This window comes from Labeo rohita, unplaced genomic scaffold, assembly GCF_022985175.1.
Source record: "Labeo rohita strain BAU-BD-2019 unplaced genomic scaffold, IGBB_LRoh.1.0 scaffold_151, whole genome shotgun sequence".
Taxonomy (NCBI): domain Eukaryota; kingdom Metazoa; phylum Chordata; class Actinopteri; order Cypriniformes; family Cyprinidae; genus Labeo; species Labeo rohita.
This window is the reverse complement of record NW_026127681.1, coordinates 91,387-106,430: the sequence shown is the minus strand read 5'-3', so window position 1 is coordinate 106,430 and position 15,044 is coordinate 91,387. Positions and strand designations below refer to the sequence as shown.

At 43.3% G+C, this 15,044-nt stretch overlaps 1 protein-coding gene across 1 annotated transcript in view; it reads left to right on the top strand.

Annotated features, from left to right (window-relative positions):
* LOC127158440 (protein NLRC5) overlaps nt 1-15,044 on the top strand; it is a 95,521-nt gene that overhangs the window by 26,723 nt on the left and 53,754 nt on the right. Inside the window, exons 6-8 of the mRNA XM_051101578.1 lie at nt 8,381-8,554; nt 13,600-13,773; nt 14,460-14,633. Coding sequence (XP_050957535.1) covers nt 8,381-8,554; nt 13,600-13,773; nt 14,460-14,633 — 522 coding nt within the window. The remainder of the gene's footprint in view (nt 1-8,380; nt 8,555-13,599; nt 13,774-14,459; nt 14,634-15,044) is intronic.

The window sequence follows — 15,044 nt, the reverse complement described above, 5'->3', positions numbered from 1 at the left end:
AGGCATTTATTTTTAATGAAATGAATATTAAACCCTGTAACGGGACTCTTGAGAAGCGTGATCCAAGACAAAACTATGACAATGAAACAAAACCGTGAAAAAGGCAAAAACAAGGCAATGAAACAGGATAAACACTTGTTAGAATCTGCACAGGCAAAAACAATACCTTGCAGTGGCTGTTTAGCATGGCCTGCCTTAAATGGCTGCCAAACAGGAAGTAACCATAGAAGCAGCAGAGGGAGCGGTAACAGTCAGTCCATGGGTGAGGGCTCCCTCTGCTGGCGTGGCATTACAAACTCTTTTGTTTGCAAACAAACAAACGTTTTTTTTCTGTTATTATTATAATTTTTGCATTTAATTGTTTTATTTAAATTTGCCAGAAATAGGAATATTTAAACACCTACATTATACTGTACAAAAGCAATACAAGACTAATACATTTCTGTTACATGTTAAACATTACTTTTATTTTGACAGGTTGCCGGTTAGTTTTTGTGTGTATACACTATTGTCAGGCATTCACCTCAGCCACCTCTATCAGCCACCTACAGCGCCACCCATTCGCTCTGCCTCACCGGAGTTCTGATTGGATTCACCTGACTCTCGTTACCACACCCCATAAATAGACTGCTCCTTCATTCAGTGTTTGTCTGGTCTACAGTTCACTACCCCGAATGCTAGCTCCAGACCCTACCCTGCTCAGAATCTCCGGTGTGTGCTCCTTCCACTCCCTGTTACTTCTCGAGATCGCCATTGTACTCTGCTATCAGGAAAGTCATCTTAATCCATCCTTCTGTTGCTGTTTCATGTTTGTTATTTCTACTCGCTCTGTTAATAAACAACATATCATTCCGTTTTACTTCCCTCTCTGGTCTCCTCCTTACACAAGCGTGACAGAAGACCAGACCAACAACAACATCACTCTCTGCAATGAGCACCGAAACACCACAAGTCACCGATCTACTTTTGGAATTGGTGAATGCCATCAAGGCGACCATGAGACCGACACCTACCCCGCCTTCTGCCTCAGGAAGTCCCATGGCCTTACCCGCAACATTTGCGGGAGAAGCGGCTGAGTGTAGCGGTTTTCTTCTTCAAGTAAATCTGTACATCCAGATGCAACCACAACAATTCTCCTCCAACAACGCTAAGGTGGCATTCCTCATCTCCCTGCTGACTGGTAAGGCCCTCCAATGGGCAAAAGCGATTTGGAACGCAAATAATCCGATCATAAATTCATATGAACAGTTTACGGCACACTTTTCTGAAGTTTTCAGCACGGTCACCAACACGCTCTCCACTTCCGACCCAACTCTTCCGGTTACAACAAGGCTCTTCCACGGTGAACGACTACACACTCCGCTTCCGCACTCTGGCGGGAGCTAGTGGCTGGAACGAGACTGCACTCCTCGGAGCTTATCGTCAAGGACTCAACCCGGAAATCCGCGCCGCTATGGCGTTATATGACGACTCCATAGGCCTGGAAACCTTCCTCCAACGTACTACTCGTGTGTCCCAGCAACTAGCCGCCTGCCAGCCTCCGGTAACCGCTCCTCAGTCTGCTTCAGTGGCTGCTTCTACTCCAGTACCAGAACCTATGCAAATGGATTCCACACGTTTATCTCGCACGGAAAGAAATCGACGCATCACCCAGGGTCTCTGTTTATACTGCGGTCAAAGTGGTCATCTCATCCGTAACTGCCCCGTCCGGCCCCCACGCCCAGTGGTGAGTACCATTACATCTGATATCGAGACCTCTCAGTTAACACTCATACCGGTTACATTACGTACTGCTGATTGTACGCTGTCGGTTTCTGCTCTTGTCGATTCAGGGTCTTCCGGCAACTTCATTGCACAAGAATGTTTAAATCAGCTACATCTATCACGTCAACGACACAGTCAAGAATATGCAGTACGTACCATTCAGGGAAAGCCACTCGGGTGTGGGCGGATTCGTCATTCTACACCTTTCATCACTTTGCAAGTTGGACTGTTTCACTCTGAACGGATTCGGTTCTTGGTACTGGAGGATTCCACCGTGAGTATTATCCTGGGACGCCCCTGGCTGCAACAACACCGACCCATCCTTCGCTGGGATCCCTGCGATGTCATCGGCTGGAGTGATCGCTGCCTAGAACACTGCCTCTCCAACCTTCCTCAGCCACTTCCTGTTCCTGTGACGTTGTCATCTACACTCGTGGAGAGTCCTGAGATCGAAAATCCTCCAGAGATCCCGGCGGAGTACGCGGCGTTCCAGGATGTCTTCAGCAAACAAGCAGCCACTCACCTACCACCACATCGGCCATGGGACTGCGCGATTGATCTGCTGCCTGACACCAAGCTCCCTAAAGGCAAGGTCTATCCACTGTCCATCCCGGAGCGCCAGACGATGGAGGCTTACATCGAGAAGGCCCTAAAGCAGGAGTTCATTCGTCCATCTACCTCGCCGGCCGCTTCTAGCTTCTTCTTCGTGGGCAAAAAGGATGGAGGTTTGAGACCCTGCATCGACTATCGTCAGCTCAATTCCCAAATCATCCAACAGCCGTACCCGTTGCCCCTGGTCCCAGCCGCCCTCGAAGAGCTTCGTGGAGCCCGGATCTTCACGAAGCTGGACCTGCGGAGTGCATACAACCTCATTCGTATTCGGAAGGGAGACGAGTGGAAGACAGCCTTTGTAACACCCACAGGCCACTATGAATATCAAGTGATGCCGTACGGTTTATCCATCAGTCCCTCTGTCTTCCAGACGTTTATGAATGAGGTGTTCCGGGAGTTCCTACATCGGTTTGTGGTGGTCTACATAGACGATATCCTGATCTACTCCCGGGACCAGGCCGAACATCGCCAGCACGTCCAGCAGGTCCTCCAGAAGCTCCGCCAGCACAGTCTGTTCCTCAAGTTGGAAAAGTGTGAGTTCCATCAACACACACAGTTCAGTTCTTAGGCTACAACATCAGTGCCGAGGGCGTGCAGATGGACCAGGGAAAGGTCGATGCTATTCAGAAATGGCCACTACCCAGCAGTGTCAAGGAGCTTCAACGTTTCCTAGGATTCACGAACTTCTACCGCCGGTTCATTATGGATTACAGCACCATCACTGCCCCATTAACCTCCCTCCTGCGGGGTAAGCCCAAACACCTTCTCTGGAACCCCGCTGCCCACGAAGCATTCAGACGGCTAAAGACCACCTTTAGCACCGCTCCAGTCCTCCAACACCCGGACCCCGAACGCCCATTCACTGTCGAAGTTGACGCCTCCACCATCGGCGTCGGAGCGGTGTTATCTCAAGCGGTCGGCGAACCTCCTGTCCTCCATCCCTGTGCCTTCTTTTCCCGTAAGCTGACTCCGGCGGAGCAAAATTATGACATCGGTAATAGAGAGCTGCTGGCTATCAAATTGGCCCTGGAGGAGTGTCGCCATTGGCTAGAGGGAGCTACTTACCCATTCACCATCATAACCGATCATAAGAACTTACAATACCTCAGTGAAGCTCGCCGTCTGAACCCCAGGCAGGCCCGATGGGCACTCTTCCTCACCCGTTTCAACTTCACCATTACTTACCGACCTGGTTCCAAGAATATACCTGCCGATGCACTCTCACGCCAATTCTCCCCCGATGCTTCTTCTGATCCAGAACCCATTCTCCCCTCAGAACTCATCGTCAGCCCCATCGTCTGGGAGTTGGATCAAGCCATCCAGCAAGCCACTCTCCAGGAGCCAGCTCCGCCGGACTGCCCAGAGGGCAAGATCTACGTGCCCCTCTCTCAACGTCAAGTCCTTCTGGGCACAGCGTACGGGACTCCGGGTTCCGGACACCCAGGCAGCAGTAGGACCCTCTCGCTCATACAATCTCGTTACTGGTGGCCCAGTATGCACCAAGATACCATCAGGTACGTCCAAAGCTGCTCAGTCTGTGCCAAGTCTAACTCACCCCATCAACTTCCCACAGGTAAACTGGTTCCGTTACCTATTCCGGAGAGGCCCTGGTCCCATCTTGGCGTGGACTTCATCACGGACTTGCCCGAATCAGAGGGTCACACCTGTGTTCTCGTCATTGTTGATCGCTTCTCCAAAGCATGTAAACTGGTACCCCTGAGAGGGTTGCCCACTGCCATGGAAACCGCCGAACACCTGTTCCACCAAGTCTTCCGGCACTATGGGCTACCGGAGGAGATCGTTTCGGACCGGGGTCCTCAATTCACTTCCCACGTTTGGAAGGCATTCTTTAAGCTCTTGGGTATCTCTGTTAACTTATCATCTGGTTATCATCCACAGACAAACGGCCAGACTGAGAGGAAGATCCAGGAGCTTGGACGCTACCTTCGTGCATACTGCCAGGACGACCAGCACAGCTGGAGCAGGTTCCTCCCGTGGGCCGAGTACGCACAGAACTCTCTCCGCCAAGACACCACCGGCCTGACACCATTCCAGTGCGTACTCGCTTACCAGCCTCCGCTGTTCCCCTGGACGGAGGAACCCTCCAATGTTCCAGCTGTCGACCACTGGTTTCGAGAGAGCGAGAGAGTGTGGGACTCAGCTCATCACCATCTTCAGCGGGCAGTAAGACGACACAAGTTCTTCGCTGACTCCAGGAGACGTACCGCACCCCATTACCAACCTGGGGATCTCGTCTGGCTCTCTACCCGCGATCTGCGACTTCGCTTGCCCTGCCGTAAGCTGAGTCCCCGCTACATTGGTCCCTTTCGCATCCTGAGGCAGATCAACAACGTGACATACCAGCTTCAGCTCCCACCCAGGTACAGAATTCATCCCACTTTTCACGTCTCCCTCCTAAAACCCTTCTCTCCCTCTGCCACAGACGCCCCGGGAGCTGAAGCTGGACCCCCTCCTCCGGAGATCCTGGACCAACCCTCCGTCTTCACCGTTCGAGAGGTCCTGGACTCATGGCGTCGAGGAGGCCGCCTGGAATACCTCATTGACTGGGAGGGGTACGGCCCGGAGAAAAGATCATGGGTGAACAGAGATGATGTCCTGGATCCATTACTCTTGCTGGAGTTCCACCGCAGCCACCCTAATCGGCCGGCCCCTCGCAGTCGCGGCCGCCCTCGGCGTCGTGTTAGGGCGTCGGGAGCCGCCCCTGGAGGAGGGGGTAATGTCAGGCATTCACCTTAGCCACCTCTATCAGCCGCGTCACCTACAGCGCCACCCATTCGCTCTGCCTCACCGGAGCTCTGATTGGATTCACCTGACTCTCGTTACCACACCCCATAAATAGACTGCTCCTTCATTCAGTGTTTGTCTGGTCTACAGTTCACTACCCCGAATGCTAGCTCCAGACCCTACCCTGCTCAGAATCTCCGGTGTGTGCTCCTTCCACTCCCTGTTACTTCTCGAGATCGCCATTGTACTCTGCTATCAGGAAAGTCATCTTAATCCATCCTTCTGTTGCTGTTTCGTGTTTGTTATTTCTACTCGCTCTGTTAATAAACAACATATCATTCCGTTTTACTTCCCTCTCTGGTCTCCTCCTTACACAAGCGTGACAACTATGATATTTCAATTCAATTCAATTCAAATTTATTTGTATAGCGCTTTTCACGATACACATTGTTGCAAAGCAACTTTACACCAATTTGACATTTTTTACAATATATGTAGTAGTAGCTTGATGTACATATGGCAGAGATGTGTGGTAAAGATCAATTAATGACGTAATCAAACAGACAAAGAAAAACACTATAAATTAGTAGCAGAATTCAGTAGTGCTGTATGTTGTTTCAGGGTTGGCATCATCTGAAGTCCTCTGAGGGGTTGGCATCATCTCTTCTTAAGTGTTCTGGATCCAGACTGGAGCTTGTGAATTCCTAGTTACCATGGGATGTCAATCCCATGGCAAAAACAGGGAACAAATAGGAACATAATTAGCGTAGCTGCTGTTCAAACTAAGAAAAGAAAGATTTGTTAAACCAGAGCTAAAAGATTAATAATGAGCATTTGATATAACTGCAGTAAAAGTTTATGAGATGCATTATTTGAATGCTTGGCTAAAAAGATGTGTCTTTAATCTAGATTTAAACAGAGAGAGTGTTTCTGAACCCCGAACGTCATCAGGAAGGCTGTTCCAGAGTTTGGGAGCCAAATGCGAAAAAAACTCTACCTCCTTTAGTGGACTTTGCTATCTTAGGTACTACCAACAGTCCAGAGTTTTGTGACCTTAGCGAGCGTGATGGATTGTAGCGTGGTAGAAGACTAGTTAGGTATGCAGGAGCTAAACCGTTAAGTGCCTTTTAGGTAAGAAGTACTATTTTATAGCTGATGCGGAACCTAATAGGTAGCCAGTGCAGAGACTTTAAAATTGGGGTAATATGATCATATTTTCTTGACCTGGTAAGGACTCTAGCAGCTGCATTTTGGACTATCTGTAGCTTGTTTATTGAAGATGCAGGACAACCACCTAGTAGTGCATTAAAATAGTCCAGTCCAGAGGTCATGAATGCATGAACTAGCTTTTCTGTGTCAGAAACGGGTAACATGTTTCGCAGCTTGGCAATGTTTCTAAGATGGAAGAATGCTGTTTTTGTAACTTGAGAAATATGATTTTCAAAAGACAAGTTGCTGTCTAATATAACACCCAGGCTTTTGACTGTAGTGGAAGTAACAGTACATCCGTCTAGTTGTAAATTGTAAGTCAAAAGATTCTGTGTATTGTTTTTAGGTCCAATAAGTAATATCTCTGTCTTATCTGAATTTAATAGCAGAAAATTATTGGTCATCCAATCTTTTACATTTTTAACACACTCTGTTAACTTCGATAATTTAGACATTTCATCTGGTCTTGTTGAGATATATAGTTGAGTATCATCAGCATAACAATGGAAACTAATCCCGTGTTTTCTAATAATATTACCAAGGGGCAGCATGTATATTGAAAATAGCAGAGGACCTAGAACAGATCCTTGTGGCACTCCATACTTTACTGGTGATAACTGAGATGACTCCCCATTTAAATAAACAAAGTGGTAGCGATCAGACAGGTAGGATCTAAACCATCTTAAAGCCTGCTCTTGGATACCTGCATAATTTTGTAGTTGATCTATTAGTATGTCATGATCTATAGTGTTGAACGCAGCACTAAGATCAAGTAAAACTAGCAATGAGATGCAGCCTTGGTCTGACGCAAGAAGCAAGTCATTAGTGATTTTAACAAGTGCAGTTTCTGTGCTGTGATGGGGCCTAAAACCTGACTGAAATTCTTCATAGATATCGTTTTTTTACAAGAATGAGCACAGTTGAGCAGATACAACATTCTCTAAAATTTTAGACATAAATGGAAGATTAGAAATGGGTCTGTAATTTGCCAGTTCACTAGGGTCTAGTTGTGCTTTCTTAATAAGAGGCTTAATAACCGCCAGCTTGAATGGTTTAGGGACGTGACCTAAAGATAACAATGAGTTGATAATATTGAGAAGCGGTTCTTCTGCCACAGGTAACAATTCTTTTAGTAATTTAGTGGGTACAGGATCAAAAATTCAAAAAGCTGTTTTGTAGGATTTATAAGCTTCTTTCCAAAAAAATAAAAATGTCTCATCAAGCTCATAATTTACTGGAATTGCTATTCTTGTGGGGATATTTGGTCCCCATGACTTAGTACAAAAACCAGTGAACACACAGCAAGGAAGCGGTTAAACTCTAAAACATCATGAGTGCAAATGAGACTCAACCACTATATACAAAACTGAGTCAGAAGACTCAAATAATAGCTTGAAATCAGATCAGATGAATTAAGCTCTGATATAGAATTCCTGTTCATTTTTCTTCCATTTTTATAATAATTATATGTTATGTGTAACAAAATGATTTCTCTTTGTTCAGGTTCAAACTGTAGTATTAATATGCAGAAATGAATATACTGTACAAATCCATAACCCTAATAAAAGTAAGCAATTTTGTCAAAAAACATCAAGCCTCTCTTGAAGTATCTTTGAGACATTGCCACAGTTCTTCTGGATTTAGTCTGTCTCAGTTTGTTCTGTTTCTTCATGTCATTCCAGACAGACTGAATGATGATGAGATCAGATCTCTGTGTGGAGCACTGGCTGTTGTCAGACTCCTTGTGCAAACAAAATTCTCACTGGAATATTACAGTTAATGGCAAAATGAATGTTTGGAAATGTAAACTGTTTTTTAGCTGGTGAAAATACTAGTAGCCTAAGACTTTTGCACAGTACTATATAGAAGAAAAATATATTACAGTGATATTATTGAAAAGAAAAAAAAAGTTACATTTCAGGTGTTCAGTCTCTTTTGTTCATTTGTATAATGAATAAAATCTAATTCCATTTAGGCATTTACATTGTTTAGGTCATTTCTAGAATAACTGACTAATCATCTGATTGTGACATTTTCATGCTGGTTCTAGGCTTTCAGACTGCAGAATCACTGAAGAAGGTTATAAAGCTCTGGCTTCAGCTCTGAGATCAAACCCTTCACACCTGATAGAGCTGGATCTCACAGGAAATGATCCTGGACAATCAGGAGTGAAGGAGCTCAGTGGTTTACTACAGGATCCAAACTGTCAACTCAAGACACTGAGGTGAGATGTGATGAAATAATATTAAATAAGTGAATGATGTGTAATTTGTACATTTTTTTTAGCTATACAATAATCTGGACAATTTGTTGCATCATAATGATCAGATGCTGCAGGTTTTGTTGTACTGATGATCAAAGTCAAAGTCTGTTTTATTGTAAGTTCTGCCACATGTACAGCACATACATACAGACAATTGAAGTTGCATTACTTTCAGACCCTTAGTGCATACAGATAACACTAAACACTAACAGTAGAATGTAAAAATACAAATAAATACAGATTCAATATAATACAAAATACAACTGATTTGACTCATGGAGATCAGCGGTGACTTGACTTGGCTCATGGAGATCAGTAGTAACTTGATCTGACACGTGAAGACCGGCGGTGACTTTGCTTGACTCAGGAACCACGGCGGTGACTTTGCTTGACTCAGGAACGACCGCCTTGACGTTGCTGGACTTGGAAGCTTGACTGGACTTGGAAGCTTGACTGGATTTGGAAGCTACAGCTGTAGCCTGACTTGACTCTGGAGCAGCGGCTGAAGCTTGACTTGGCTCTGGAATAACAGCAGCAACTTGACTTGGCTCATGAGAATCTGCTGTAACCTGGCTTGGCTCATGGAAATCCGCTGTAACGTGACTTGACTCATGAACAACAGCCGTAACGTGACTTGACTTGTGGGGAACAGCTGTGACTTGGCCTGTCTCATGGAGAACGACAGCTGTGTCTTGGCTTAACTCATGGAGAACAGCAGCTTTGGTTTGACTTGACTCTGTGTCTTGACTTGACTTGGAAGCCTGACTTGACCCAGGGGTAGCCGCCGCGGCGTGATGGAGCGCCACTTTAGCTGCCCATACCGTCATTAGGGGTGAGTCCAGCACGTGGGCCATCATGACCACAGGTGGTGTCCGGGTGCTGACCACAGGTTCTGGAATGGCGGCCATCTTGCGGAGTGGCTTGGAGACGGCGGCCATCTTGTGGAGTGGCTTGCAGACGGCGGCTATCTTGTGGAGTGGCTCTGGCGTGGCAGCCATCTTATGCAGTGGCTCTGGAGTGGCAGCCATCTTGTGCAGCAGCCATCTTGTGCAGTGGCTCTGGCGTGGCAGCCATCTTGTCAGTGCTTGGCTCAGTAACTTGACTTGAGACAGGGGCGACAGCTCTGACTTGACTTGACACAGGAAACACAGCTGCAACTTGGTTAGACTTGGAAACTTGACTTGACTCAGGAAATGTAGCTGTAACTTTATATGGCTCTTGTATGGCAGCTGTGATGTGACGGAGCTCTGTTTTGGCCACCATTTTGTGAACGGGCTCCGCCGTCGCCGCCATCTTGTGAGCGCGCACCGGCGCGGCCGCCATTACACGGGCGGGCTGCACGGCCGGCGTTACCGTGATGTCGCGTTGCTTCCCCGCGCCACCCACAGTAAGCGATGAACCAAAAATCTGTAGTGCAATGTCTATATATTGTTTTAGAGTCCAATGGGGTTGATAAAGTGGCATTGAGGAGCGGTAGGGTTCAGAAAGCCCTCCATGGAAGAATATCATGAGACATAGATCGTCCATAGAAGTCTGATTAGCTAACGTAACAAAGTCCAAAATGTACTCCTCAATGGACCGCTCACCTTGTTTAAGACGCATGATCTGAGCTGCTGTATTCTGAGCTGCTGGATCCTTGTTGGCCGAGTATTCTGTAACGGAGAGACGGGAGGCGGGCGGATCCATTTGCAGACTTCTATTAATACAATGAGGCAAAGACATGGTCGAAAGGCAGGCAGGGTCAAACAGTGGCAAACAGGTGTTTAGACAGTGAGATGAAGAATAGTCCATAAACAGGCGAGGGTCGATCAGCGGCGTACGTTATCCAAAGGGCGAAGCAGGAGAATGGTCAGACAGGCGAGAGTAACAATAGGCAGACAACGGGACAGACTGAACGAAACCAGGCAAAACAAGGAAACTATTTATTTTGCTTATTATTGTTGGACTTACTTTGCTTATTAGTGTTGGACAATGGACTTACTTCACCCGGTCACTGATTTACTTTATAACAGTAAATAAATATCGGTTCTGCATATTGGTTATCGGGCACATTATTATAAAAATAATAAGTATCGGTATCGGTTATAAAAAATCAATATCAGTCGATCACTAGTTGAATTGCCATCAAGCTCAGATTCACTCTATCACTGTATCTCTACAGCAGGTCTGTGAGTCTCCAGATGATCAAAAACATTCAGTTTCACAAGCCAGTTTTCTCTCACTCCTTCTGAAAGATCTTGAGGCTTTTAATTGCACACTCTGTATTTGTAAACTGAAAATCATGATCTAGTGAGGTTTTGCTCTTCTGCTCTGTGGGATGTTTCTGTTCTCCTGAGTTTGCTTTAGGACTGAGTGTCACTCTAGTTTCTTTCAAATAACCGTGACTATTAGACTTTCTTTTCAAATATGTATGTATTTATTTGTGTTTTCAAATGTTCAAAGAAAAGTTTTGCAATTACTAGAGCTTGTTTTTAAAATAATGAAGAGGTTTTTTTTTCATCAACCTTTATTGTGGTATATTGCTCAGACAGGGCTGATTTAAATCTGATATTGTGTTACTGTTCTGTGTTACTGTTAAGACACACAAGACATACAAGCACTAAAAGCACAATGTTTTGTGCACAATATTCCAAGTCTTCTGAAGGTATTCGATAGCTTAATGTGAGGTACAGATGAATATTTAAGTCCTCACAATAAAATTCATATAAACACTTTTCTCTGCTGCATCTGTCAGTGATGCAAAATTGGATCCATGTCAGACGGGGTGGGTTGGAGAAGTTACAAATTTATTCATAAGTTTACAGAAATGCAAATGAGTAAGAGAAGAATCATAACTTGAAACTGAAAAAATTAAAAAATTAAATTTCAATAAGCATGTTCAATCCAATCATTTCACAAATAAACTGAATAACATCAATTTAATTTAAGGTCTCAATCAATCTAAATCAGACTAAGTTAAGCCGGGCTCACACTACAGGATTTTTAGCCCGATTTTGCCTTCCTGCGAATCGGAGCAAAAATCTTGTCGAGCACCTCGACTGCCAGTGGGTGCCCCCCACACATAAAAGTGAAACTCTGCCTATGCATAAAGCTGCTAGCATGCTAACTAACATTTGTAGACATTAGTTGCTGAAATGACGATCTGTTGTGTAAGATCACGTGAGACGCTCCCTCCATCTTGATAATCTTAATAATATCTTGTAGTGTGTGATGCGCCACAGTTTTAAAATCTTGTAGTGTGTGCATGTTTATGATTTCAAGGAATATATTCTGCAAAGATTATCCTTATGCGTGCGCGCTGCAACCAGATTTCATAATCGGTTAGGATTTTAAGAATCCTGTAGTGTGAGCCCGGCTTTAGTCTAACTTCTATGTTTAATCTATTAATCTATAAACCATAGGTCATAAATCATATTAATCATAGAAATGTGAGAAGAATAAGTCTATAAGAGAACTAGCCGCACCCATCAGTCAGAGCGAGAGAGTAAGAGCAGAGAGAAAAGAGAAGTGGAGAAGCCCGTCAGATGTGCACTTCTTATACCCTAGACCAGTGGTTCTCAATCCTGCTCTGCACATTTTGCATGTCTCCCTTATTTAACACACCTGACTGAGATCATCAGCTCATTAGGAGAGAGATCCATGAACTGAACTAACAAGCTGATGATCTCAATTAGCCCTAGACAAGATCAGACAAGGAAAGGGAGTAATTTCCTGATTCATGATCCAACAATCTTGCTTCATGTCTAACTAAGTACACAATGTACGTAAATGTCAGTCACGACTACATTAGCTCGAGACTAAAAGAACACTATATACATTGTGATTTCTCACCCTCGGTGACCCACACATGCTGGACGTTCTTTGCTCTAATAAATATGTTCACATTATTATACTTGATTTGTAGATAAATGTCTATAATGTGTATTTGCATATATCTTACATTTTGTTTGTTTGTTTGTTTTGTTGTTTTGTTATATAATACACCACACATCACTATCTCTTCCCTGATTTGTGATTTGAACTTTTTAATGCAAAGCGTTGTGTGCTGTGACTCTGTGTTGCTTCTTCAAGCACATCATTTTACACACCAGGTGCAAATACTGTAAACATTTTGTGCTGCACTGTTTGTTTTATCTATCATATGTTGATGCCACAATGCAAATAGCAATGTGTAACATTTTACCAGATGTAGTGCTACAGTTTTATTTGTTCCCCACCAAATATTTTTTCACAAAATGTTTGCATTTATACAATTATTAATATTGAGCACTGATTTTTCAAGAATAACTTTTGCTTTTTTGACAACTATTCACAACTAATTTTAATTTAAAGTTTGTGTTTCACAAAATGTAAAATGTCTAATTTTGGTGCAGCATATACTGTAAATTGTAAAAACTGAACAAGACATTTTAGTGCAGCACTAAAGCAAATGAACTGCCTTTTCAAAATTGTTTGAATGTCTTCAGTTTAAGGAAATACTTTTTCTTCCATAAAAAAAAGTATATTATTTTTTCATAAGCAGACTGTCTTTGTTGTTGACTTGTAATTGTTTAGTCTACAGTAACTCGTAACTTGCATAAATTGCTCACATCTTAATGCAGGGGTCACCAAACTTGATCCTGGAGGGCCGGTGTCCTGCAGAATTTAGCTCCAACTTGTCTCAACACACCTGCCTGGAAGTTTGAAGTAAACCTACAGTATTAAGACCTTGGTGTGTTTGATTACGGTTGGAGCAAAACTCTGTAGGACACCGGCCCTCCAGGACTGAGTGTGGTGACCCCTGTCTTAATGAGTAATTTAGCTGATTGTCAACCTTTGCATACATTTGTAACTTTTGTGTAGTTTGTAGTATATTTAAATGAACTATGTGTAGTCTTTCTCCATGTTACCTGCACACAGATATCACTGTTTATTTATCAGCAAACGTCTACTGGAAGATGAAAAAACACATTAGTAAGTTGATCATCATAGATCTGATTCATTGTCTTTTCTCTTTCTGTTTTCAGTCTGTGTTTATGCAGTATTACAGAGAAACAGTGTCTCATCCTGACTTCAGCTCTGAAATCAAACCCATCACACCTGAGAGAACTGGACCTGAGCTTGAATGAACTAGGAGACTCTGGAGTGAAAAACCTCAGTGATCTACTGATGAACACACAATTCAAGCTGGAGAAACTAGAGTTAGTATCATTATACTGTACAGCAGTGACAGTGAGATTAAAGTTCACTGTTTAGTTTAAGACCGCTGGACTCTTGTCACATCATCTCCAGCGCTGCACTTTCTGGCATTTCTCCATCTGAAGAAAGATTCAGGAATACAATGTTTTTATGTGTATCTGTAAAAAACAGCATGGAACTTGCTGAAATTTGACATCTTTGCTGTGAAATAAAACAGAAGTGACAGCAAAAAACAGTCTAACAAATGACAGTAGATGATTCTGACAGTTAGATTTATACTGGACTAATAGTATATTTCACATTTTTTTTTATTAAGGGAAATGTAGATTTAGTGTGTTTGTTTAGTTAGAAATTGTAAATTACGCTGTAAAATGGCTTAAAAAATATATATATATTTAATTTGATTAATTTCTTTCAATAGAAATGTGAAAATAGACCATTTAATGTTGTTAATTTTACTATTGTTTCTATATTGATTCTACATATTAATTTACATTGGCAAAATTGACTTATTTGTTCACTGAGGGTCCAGACTTGGATTGTAACTAGTCTCCTCAAATACTCTCTTGGTTTGTTCATTCATATATTAGAAGTTTCCATGATTTTGCTGGTTTATTAGTGAATGTATGGCATTTGTTCAAGATGCATCATAGATCTGATTCATTGTCTTTTCCCTTTCTGTTTTCAGTCTGTATAGATGCAGAATTACAGAGAAACAGTGTCTCATCCTGACTTCAGCTCTGAAATCAAACCCATCACACCTGAGAGAACTGAACCTGAGCAGGAATAAACTAGGAGACTCTGGAGTGAAAAACCTCAGTGATCTACTGATGAAACCACGATGCAAGCTGGAGAAAGTAGAGTTAGTACAGTTAAAGTTTATTTATTTTAAGACAACAGGTCTTAAAGTTACAGCTTAAGTTATATTATTTAAAGCAGTGCACTGGCTTTGCCATATTGGTCACATTTTGTAAGTTTTTAATTTATTTATTTATTTATTTATTTATTTTATAGTAAGTAAGTGCGTAAATGCAGAAATCAGCCTTTCATTAGAGAATAGGGTGACCACCTGTCCCTCTTTGCGTTGCATCACACAGCATTTTCACCCCTTGTCCCGCACGTCACATATTGAGAAAATGTCCCGCATTTTCATCAGTCTTTAATGATCATATTAAGAAAACGTCCATGTGTTCTTTTGTATTTTTTAAAAAATCTTTTTATTCTTTTTGCGGCATAGTTTATGCGCAAAGGATTTGCGGACCTCATCAAGTGA